This window comes from Saccostrea cucullata, unplaced genomic scaffold (genome assembly GCF_032062105.1).
Source record: "Saccostrea cucullata isolate Sc308-1 unplaced genomic scaffold, CSIRO_AGI_Scuc_v1 ctg7520, whole genome shotgun sequence".
Classification (NCBI taxonomy): Eukaryota; Metazoa; Mollusca; class Bivalvia; order Ostreida; family Ostreidae; genus Saccostrea; species Saccostrea cuccullata.
The window spans coordinates 1-11113 of NW_026927244.1; the positions used below are offsets into that span (position 1 = coordinate 1).

The 11113-nt window shown below is 34.1% G+C and overlaps 1 protein-coding gene across 1 annotated transcript; it reads left to right on the forward strand.

Moving 5' to 3' along the window:
• Nucleotides 1-342: 342 nt before the first annotated feature.
• Nucleotides 343-10517, forward strand: LOC134273839 (uncharacterized; the record flags this gene model as incomplete). Its single annotated transcript, XM_062756050.1, has 8 exons — nt 343-838; nt 1173-1409; nt 4020-4505; nt 6776-7027; nt 7352-7597; nt 7785-7912; nt 8924-10183; nt 10400-10517. Coding segments are annotated over 8 exons (3147 nt in total), but the record flags the coding sequence as incomplete, so codon positions are not given.
• Between the last annotated feature and the right edge of the window lie 596 nt (nt 10518-11113).

Consider the following 11113-nt stretch of genomic DNA (forward strand, 5'->3'; position numbering starts at 1 on the left):
TGCCAAGCAACATTCAGATGCAGCAATTTTAGGAAGCGTCATTTTTCAGATAAAACCAGATTCAAAATATCGAGAACCCCCGCTTTTGATAGCCCCTTTGTATCTGAAGGAATTGCATCGGAATTCAACAAATGAAAATTGAGATCAAAATTTTGGGGGAAATTTTGCAAAATCAGGTCTTTTTGTCTGTGAGACGTGTAGAATAGCTGTAAAGTTAACAATTGCATTCAAAAATCATTTATTTCACTCGAATACATCGTATCCATACAAAAATTAAAGGTATGACAAAACTATAACAAATTTTCAGGGCATTGTTCCTACTATGCGTTTCTTTTTTTGAAGAGTATATGTTCACTACACGTTGTAGATCAGTTCTCCACACTGACTGATGACGAGGTGTCCGTGTTATTCTGTTTTCTGTGTTCTGACTCCGGTCCTCCTGACTTCACTGACACAGAGTGGCTGGACTTGCTTAATGAGATTCGACAGTTAGTGTACCGTAAACAGAATCCTGTAACACGTGAGGAAGCTCAGCAGACTCTGGACAGACTGAAGTCACGTGAATGCCTCTGGGAAGATCAGGACAAGATAACGGAGGACACAAAGGATGAGACAATGTATAGGATAGCATCAATATACAGTGTTATACCATACTTTTACAGTAGTTATGACACAGCCAGTGTCTACCTGAGATCATTCAGATACAACAGAAAACCTGGAGAGAAGTGCGTCAGTAGTCCTGGCTGTGATCGCTTACAGATACGCCGTCTACAGATGAACGTACTGATTCACGTCACCATGGAGGACACGGAGATATATGATAAGATACACCGGATATGTAAGTCAGATCAAAATAATTGTAAATTGTTCTATTTTTCTTCCAGAATTTTATTAAAATAATTGGATTACATTTTAAAGAGTTAAAAAGTTATCAGTAGAAACATTAATACATTTATAATAAATCACTTTCTTTTTTTTTTGTAGTTGCTTTGTAGTAGCTTCCTCGATTACAATTTAATGCTACTAGATTAACATATTATAATAGAAGTAACTGATCGAATACGTTTAATAAATCTATAATTTGAATGTATCTCTATCTATACACATGTATATATACATAATCGTATTACAGTGTAAATGTTTATCATAAACGATATATTTTTTTTCTACAGTAAATATCCCAGAAAAAAAAATTAAGAGCAGTAAAGATGAACGTGAAGAATTTCTAACGGAACTAAGAGAAGGAGAGGCTGTACATTGCAGAGGGAGATCACATGACAGTGTAGATCACGTGACGTGGCTCTGGAGATACAGCGGATACAATAGACCTGACATCGTGAGATCCTGTATAGGTCTACATGAACACTGGGACCTTTATGTCATCGACAACAAAACCTATAGAAAACCAAGTAAGAAAGTTTAATTTTCAAGAAAAAATATAGTTCTTTAGTTGTGTCTGTGAATTTGGACCTATAAATTTATATTAGCTCAGTTCATTATATTTGTTACTCAAGACCTTGCATAGAAAAGTGATTAATCTGTTCAGTAATCTGAATAAATATTACTGTACCTAAATCTACCTGTAACTTTGTGTAGACATCAATTTAAAAATAATGGATGTCATTTTTTCTACTTAGATAAAGGAGATAATTGGGTTTTGGGAGATTGAAGTTCTTTCATGACCATTTTTTTATCTTTCAAACACTACGACTTACCATTCTTCAACTTTAACTAAATTGCAACATGTGTGTTGAAAGTGTATGTGTGTGTGTGTGTGTGGGGGGGGGGGTGTATACATACGTCCCAATGTTTATTATCTATATGATTTCTATCGTTTGAAAAAAAAAAGAATGTGGCTCAACCCCTTCCCCCTCCCCTAGCCTCCCTTGTTTCGACGCCAATGGTAATCTTTTATTTCTAAATTGGATCCTTGCTTTTTTTGTATTTTGCAAATCTAAATGTCAGTTAAAGTATCAGTCTGTTTATCTCCCTCGATTTCGTTTTAAATGTTGTAAAATTAAACTTGTTTAAATAATCCAAATTAAAATTATTCATCTTTCTCTTTAACAGGATTTTCATTTGCTTATTTTTCTATTGTATGTAAGTGTACATGTATTCCTCATGATTTATTGTGAAAGGTGGTGAACATGTTTCAGGTCGTATAAATTTGCTATCTGATACCACTGACAGGAGTTATCTCCCCACAATACGTACGAGTTATGTTGCGCTGCAAAGGCGATATACATGAATTCCTTCCCTCATTTTAAAAGTTTCGCCTTAATCCTTCCATGGACCTGTTGAATGCAAGCAGAGTTGATTGCTGTTTTGCCTTATAACAATCGTTTCATTTTTAGTGCAAAATTTAGATCAACTTAATTTAAACAAGGATAATTTCAACTATTTATAAAAGTCCAGCTTCATCGCAAAATGACAGCAAAAAAATACTAACTGAAATGACTATATAGAGACGATGAAAATCCAGGTACTGCACATATATAAAGTTTGAATGGATGTGGGGATGAAATGAATAGTTCTCGGTCGATCTTTATATATTTCACAGGATCTAATCTCTTCGAGGGACGTGAACACGTGTTCGTAAATTAGACCGATTAAAACGAGGTCCCTTGTTGCGGAAGTTGCTGGCACGAAAATGATCCCTCGCTGATCAATGGCCTTCATGCAGTGCCAATGTCAAATTGAAGCTCTCCGCGGGGAATGATTCGTTTATGCAACAGTGTATCAGTAAATTATTCGAAGTGAGACGTTTTAATCAACAAACAAACTCATTATTTCAGTATTTTGGACGTTTGCAAGCATTATTCATAGTTAATATATAGAAATATAGAATAAGTCAATATATTTCTATTTTTAGGTTAGTAATTTTTTTCTGGCTGCCCTCCTTCCTTACCAAAAGTGTGTTTTTTGTGTGGACCGGATGTATGTCTTCATGTCTCTGTGTGTAGGGAGGAGGGGGTTGTGGTTGGGGGGGAGTGTTTTCATCTTAAATCATTAAATACACTATAAATATATTTTATCTGAGTCATAAAACACATCTTTCCAGAAACAAGAATCTATTGATTTGTGTATTTCTTTTCTCAATTGACCAAGACAGGAATGTGTTGTCCAAGAAGTTGATTTTTGAATTGCTTTGGCACCAAAATACAGAAATTCCTTTATAAACTAAAAAAAGATATCTATGACAGTAAATGGAAAAATAAATTCCATAGATGTTTTAGCAGCTCCGTTAAAGTTTAAATCAATATATGAAATGTTACAATTACTCCCCCCCCCCCCCCTCGGTTTTTTCCTGCAATTTCTGCGAATCCTGTTAAATATGACTGTGTATATATGCTCCTCATGCAACATCGCTTAATTACAATGTCTTCTTGATATATATTTATTTTCTTTTTATTTCATCTCCATATTTCGTACTCTTCGTCATTTTGCTATATGTAGCTCTAAAAAAGAAAAGAAAAATAACGTAGGGGGAATATACTTCCGTTTAATTTTGTTCAAGTTCCACCTAAAAATATTTCCTTCAAAAAAGTAAAAATATTATTACTGAATTGTTTCCCTCTCATACTTTTGTCATCAGATGTCCGACAAACAAGAAAATAATTTGGTGTCACTAATAGAATGAACTCCCTGCTCCTGGACTCTAAAGCAGATGCTCGAATCACTGTGTCTCGCGGGCGACGAAAGCAAAACGTTATATCAATTTATAGCTATTATTAACAGATTTGTATTCGTATTTCAGGATTATTCTTAAATATGTAATAAAACTTCTCATCTTTTTAATCGAATTTATTCAGCGATGGTTAAAGTAGAGATTAAGAAAAATGTGGTGGGGGTGGGGTGGTTCACATCCTAAAACATCTGTGTTCAATAGGACTGAATACATACATGTACATACAGTGTAAAGAAAAAGATTGAAGTGCAGTCCATGTAGTTCGACTGTATGTTAACAATTTATTTATTTGTTTGGTGATTTATAATTTATAATTTGTTTGTCATTTCAGGTAAAATCCTTAGCTATCCAACGACAGTCAGATGTCTACTGTATTGTTTACTTATATCTGATAAATATCGGATTAGTTTCATTGAACAATCACACCGAATCACTAAGGGCAAAATCAGACAGAGGTATTTCCCTGATATAACTGCTGACGGCTCGGTAGACCTTCCTGATGAAATCACAGAAACACGTGACGGTGTGATAACCTTTATATCAGACAACATCCGACATGACGTCATGTACGCCTTTGTTACGGAGTGTCTGGTGGAGGACAGTGATCTGGAGTTTTTCCTGATCACGGCGTCACGTGATGTGATATATGAATACTGCAGACTCTGGGAGTATGAAAGGAGTGAGGGAGAGAGATGTCTGTATTTACCGGACAGACCGGAGAAGATGTACGACCTCTTCATAGATAGTCTACAGCTGGACATCATCACACACTGTACCATGTCTGACAGGGGAATTCATGACAGGATTTGTAAACGTTGTGAGTATAACGTCTCCAAGATCTTTCTAGTTATGTGGTTCACTGGTTTATATAGTATTACCTCTGTGACACTTTAGTAAAAATGTCATATTTCAGGGAGAATCTTCATCATTTTTTTAATAAGATCCTCTATAGTAACTCTTTCATTTTCTTGATTTGTGTATAAAAATACATTTATTTTTATCTGTTTTTCATTAGCGTAATCTTTCAAAAAAGCAAAATCAAAAGTATTAAATCTTATGTTATTGCATGTGAATGTTTGATATATACATTTAATGATTGAAAAATTACTATAATTGTAACCCCTGTGAGTTAAGTGTAGTTTTAAAATTCATAATTATAAGAATTTGATGTGGATCTTATACGCAAGTTCTTTGTAAATCGGGCCCAGTTATCGAAAGTACCCGGTAGTACATAGACATAGAGATGAACATTTTTATGCTAGTAATTTTAAACAGCATGACAAATTTCGCAGATTTTTCCCTTTGTTTTATTTTTCATATTTGATTTAGAGGGAAAAGAATTTATTTTGAATGAAGATGATTTTTTTACGCAATCGTGTAGAGATTAGTTTTAATTGCACATTGTAACAAGCTTATTCAGAGAATCCGTGTTCCCCGCTGAAGGGAAAAAGATGTGCTGACCCAGGAGGGGGATAGCTCGAGGGGGCACTTTAATACGTGCAGGGGGACAAAGGGATTCGGAGTTTTGGTAAAACACAAAATTTCAAAAATTGAAAGCTGTTTGAGATATCGCCCGGAATTGAAAGTTTAACACCGACACAGAACATAAATTTACGACCTTGACCTTTTGACCACCAAAATTCAAATAGGGTCTTTCATAGGTCAAAGAGAGTTGTGGTATTTTTTCATTCAACAAGCTCAAATTATGCTTCCCGAGATATCGCGTGGAAACGTGCGGAAAACTATCAAAACAGATCTACTTTTCGTTATTTACGACCTAAGCATTTGACTTAAAAATCCTCCACAGGCCATAGAGAAACGAGGTATAAAACGTCATTGCACAAGCTCAAATGCTTCTCAAGATATCGCGCGGAAACGTGTGGAAAAGTTTTAAGGTCAAAATCTGGTAAATGACTTTATTTAGAACGATTTTGTGAAGTTACATGTACTACATTATTATGACATAATAATCAATTTCAACATTCTTTTTTTCCGTACTTTACGGCATAAGCAGAATTATGTAGGGTGTTTTCATGGCATTCAATTTGAGTTTTCTTCATTTTTCATTGAAGATTTATGTTTAAAGTATGATTTTCATATTTTTTTACCTACAAATTATGACCCGAAACACCTTATTTGACCAAGCTAACGTTATAAAGCATCATCATAGGAATTAATTTCTGGAATTTGATAAATCTATCTACTAGGTATTTTCATTTACTTGATCGTGACCTTAAAACAGACAGAATTCTTTTAATTTATAACTTAGACCTTGGAAATTTTGACCTCAAAATCAAAAGGAGTCTTTCTTTTGAAATTTGGAGTTACTGTGTAAAATGTACATGTAATTTCTAAAGCTTTAAGACTTCTCAATATACCGTATAAGTGGAAATATTAACGTTTCGCAAATTTATCGATTTCAACCTAAAATCGGGTATTTAGATTTAAGCGACTTTTAAATGCTAACTAAAGAAGCTATTACAAATAATATGCAATTAATCTTTTAGCGATATTAAATTTTAGCAATGTCAGCACCCTCGCTAATAATGCCAAAATTAAATCCTCGTTAAAAATTCTACTTATACGGTATATGGCTTCAAACGAAAGCGTTACAGAAAGACATACATATAAACGGAGGGAACGGCAGTCCGAAATTAATATATCCCACATTCAGCGAGAGACAAAAAACATGAAGGGGACGAGTATTTGATTCTGAGGAGAGGTAGAGACTGACAAAGGGAAATTAATAACCCGTTCTCGAAAATGTTGAAAGTAATTAATCTGTCCTCGACTGGCAGGAAAATAAATAATCTGTACATCACCAAAGCGATCCCTCCTCCCCCCTCACCATACCACCACCACCAAATTAGAATTTTTGAATGATGATTTTATTTTTTCATTTTGCTTGTCAAATATTTGTTTTAGTAAAGAGGAAAATAAAATTGTGTCTTTCATGTACATGAAAATAATTTGACTTGGAGAAAATAGCCCCCTTCACAATCAACTTGAAGTCCCCTAACAAAATATGTTTATACATGTATATGCCAGTTAAGAGGATAATTATAATTAGACTCATGTTATGTTTAGTGAATATACCCAAAGAAGTACTTCGTTGGGACATAGAAGCAAGAAAAAGATTCGTCAAAATTTCAAGTCAAGGCAGTGTAAACATGTGTCGAGCCAGAGGTATGATAGTGGGATGCGCAGGCGCAGGGAAAACAACTCTTCTTAGAAGACTTCAAAGGGAAAACAAAGAAGGAAACGAGCAACCAACTGAGACAACCGTCGGTCTGGATATCCATGAGGATTTGTTTGAAATTAAAGATGACACATTAACAGGTGATTTATTTTTAGATATGTTAAGCTGATATGTTTATAGATGGGTAAATTAATAGGTGATTTATTTTTAAATATATTAAGCTGATATGTTTATAGATGGGTAAATTTCACTAAACCTAGAATTATTTTTAATTGAATTTCAATTAGAAACAAGTTGCAGTTCTTTTTTAAAAGGCCAGTAGCTTTTTTTCAAAAAGTTCATTTTGCTAAGATGTTAAAATAGGTGTCATATAGTCTCTGTTTTAAAACATGAATAATTTTATTTTATGAATAGGAACATACATTTGTATTATCATTTGCAATTCCTATCTCACATTCTTTCAGATTTTGATAAAAATGGAACCCAATCAGACAAGACTTCTAACAGCACAGATGGAAGACAACTTATAAGTATGACGGATTTCGCTGGACAAGTAGCGTATTACGCATGTCACCAGATTTACCTCTCCAGAAGAGCCTTTTATCTCGTGGTGGTTGACATGTCTAAAGATCTGGAGGAAAAAGCGCTATCATACGACACTGATAGACACAACCCCTTGGGATCTTTATTTCATAACTGGACATATGCAGGTAAATACTCTCAATGAAAGAATTTTTTTGTACAGAAAACCTGTTTTATACAGTGTTATGCATTTATAACTATGGCTGTCATGGTATTTTAAGATTATATGTATCTCATATAACTTAGAATCACCGTTTACATGTAACATAATTTTAATAGACGCATCACTTGATAATGCGTTATTTTTTTGGCAAGACTACTTTTCATTTTGGCTGCAATCCATTAAAACCTACTGTGAGGATGGAAAGTCTAAAGAAAGTCGATATGATGAAACCAAGGCCACCCCTGTTATCCTGATAGCCTCTCATCATGACTGTGTAAAGGTAAACATCTTTCATGGCGTGTCGGTAGACTTTTTTCATCTTATGTCGATCTTTTGTCATTTTTGGTCTTTCACATTTAAGCATTCATTATTTTTTTCTTTGAGAAAAACTTTCTTGTGTCAAGATTTTGTAATTCATTTTGAATGGTAATGACTTGAAAAAACTTACTTAAGTGCTACATGTACATCAGTAAAACCATTTTGTCAGTTGATGTTTTGTAATTCGTAGTGTTTGATTGATTGATTGTATATTGTTTAACGTCCCTCTCGAGAATTTTTCACTCATATGGAGACGTCACCGTATGCCGGTGAAGGGCTTCAAATTTTGACCTTTACTCGGCACTCAGGGCCATTGAGCAGTGAGGGATCTTTATCGTGCCAACGTGCCGCTGACATGGGGCCTCGGTTTTAAGGTCTCATCCGAAGGACCCGCAACTTTCACTTCAAAGTGCCGAGCGCATGGCGAAGGAACAGTTGCTATTCATTTTTTTATCGACTAAGGTCAGTCGCGGCCGAGATACGAACTCACAACCTCCCGATCACGGAGCGAGCGCTCTACCGACTGAGCTACCGTGAACAGTCCGTAGTGTTTGAAGGTAATTCATTGACAATAAACTTATTTCTAGCTTATAATAAATCATCTGCATCATCTTGCATCATCAACCACATTGAAAATAGATTAATTATTAAAATGTATTTTGCTTAAAGGGGTATACTGTAGATCACTAAATTTTCGCAAGATAGCCATTAACTCTTTATTTACGAGACATGATTTTCACGAACTGTTGTTTTTTTCTCTATATAATCGCAAGGAATATTTTTGATTGCGAGAGTGAAATTTTCGAAATTTACGCAAAAAGTAAGTTCTCGCCAATAAAACGTGATTTACCGTATACGGAATTTTAAATTGCTTCATATTGTTTTATTATCTACATGTACCAGACTAAGCTTTGTTAGTATATGTTGCGGTTTCCGTTAATATTCTAACATGTATAATTGACTTCTCCAACAGAAGATGGTAACCACGGAAAGTAAAACTGCATTCTACGATACACTAGAGAGATGCTTGCCTTGTGAACATACATTGAGTGATCACATTTCTCCCGCACGTTACTACGAGATTGAATGTCCACTGGGAGAACTGAATGAGCACCAGGAAGAAGGAATAGAACAAGTCAGAAATTGTATTGTTCATACGGCAAAAAGTCTTCCACATTGGGGTGAAAAAATTCCACATATATGGTCTATGTTTGAGCAATTTATTCAAGAACACAAAATAGAGAAAATTTTACACAGAGTAAGCCTAAAAACAGAGCAAGAGTTTAGGTCTCTTGGCGAAAATGACCTTGATGATATGCTCAGATACTTTTCGGAGGTAGGCCAGATAATCTATTTCTCGGAAGAGGGTTTGAGACACAATATAATATTAGACGTTGGATGGTTTGTAGACGCTTTTAAAAATATCATAACAGACCCTACTCACGCTCGCTCAGCGTGCAGTAGGGTTAAAGAGTGGGACATTTTTATGAAGAATGGAATTATTTCAGATTCAACACTGGTCAAGGTATGGAGGGAAAACAAAAAAGAATCGTATGTTCTTCAGAAGAATCATATTATACCATACATGGAGAAACTTGGCATTCTAGCAAAAATGAAAACCCAAGAAATTGAGGTGAAAGACGTGGAATTGATAGAGAATAGACAAGAGTCCTTGTACTACATCCCAAGTATCAATAAGACTGATTTCACAACAAAAGGCTTTAATTTCTTCAACAACGGATATAAAACTCCGATTTTGGTCTTTTCTTTCAAAACGTATATTCCACATTTCTTTTTCTTTAGACTTGTTGCAATATGTTTTTCGAAGTGGGAGTTATTACGTAAGGACCGTCTCTGTAAAAACATTGCCTTTTACAAGGAAAAAGGAGGTGATATAAACATTGCTATTGCTGTTAATAAAACATCCATTCAATTGCAAGCGTTTACTCCAGATGATAAAATCAATCTAACAAGCGCAGATACCAAGAAGATCAGAATTCAAATTGAACATCTGCTTCGGGAGGTTACTACAACTTTCCATCACCAAGTTCTCTATGAAGTTGGATACCCGTGTAGAGACATAAATATCACTGAAGAAGATGAGGATTGTTTCTTGTCAGAAAGAACAGTTGCCGAACTTAAAACGAATGAACGAGTTTGCCCGAATTTTATAAAGGAGGATCATGAAAAACATCAGATTGTTCGTGACGACCTGCTGCATTACTGGTACACGGTATGTACTTTAAACAGGGTATATTAAACGAAGCAGCTTTTCGACTGGAGTAATTTTATGTATACTAGAACATTTACAATAACTAGAGAATTACATTTAAAGGGAAGTTGGGTTTTAATCTCCCTGTCACGAATAAATAAAGGTAATTTAAAGACAATTGAAATGATCGATTTATTTTTTTTGTTTTAAATTCTGTTGTTATGATTGATATTTCAGGGATTTAATAGCAGAGCTCATTCTTCTTGGTGGTTGGACTAAAAGAAATTGATTGTAAAACAAAACATTTTATATATACAAAGCGAGCTCTACTTTCCCTTATCATTTCTGATTCACGCTGGTGGTCTATATAAATACGTATTGATAGAATAATTCAGTGAATTGAAAATCTACTGAAAGATCACATGTAGTGGAGGACAGATCTTTATCATTAAAGCATTAATATGATTACTTTATTTAATGCAAGTAGTAATATTAACAAGGTATAAAAAAAAACCATATAATTATAAGAATATATTTTAATCATTATATGTACATGTATTGTAATAGAGATGATACCCAACCCCATATATTTGTTTTTAAAAAGTTTAAGATTAATCAAATTACCATAGCTAACTTACATAAATAGTGATTCTTGTTTTTTTTTCTGGAACAAATTAAATGAAATATTAATATTTAAAGCATATTTACTGAAATGTCATATACATTGAGAAGAAAGTAGATAGAATATTTTTTCTTCATTTTAAGTAATTACGAAAACAGAGATCATATTATCCCTAACAAAAAATACTATAGTAAACTATAGTTTACTATAGTTAACTATAGTAAATCAAAGTGTCAAAGTTTTCGTCAAAGTTTTTCATAGTGTCAAAGTTTTCGTCAAAGTGTAAAAGTTTTCTTCAAAGTGTCAACGTTTTCGTCAAAGTTTTTTCA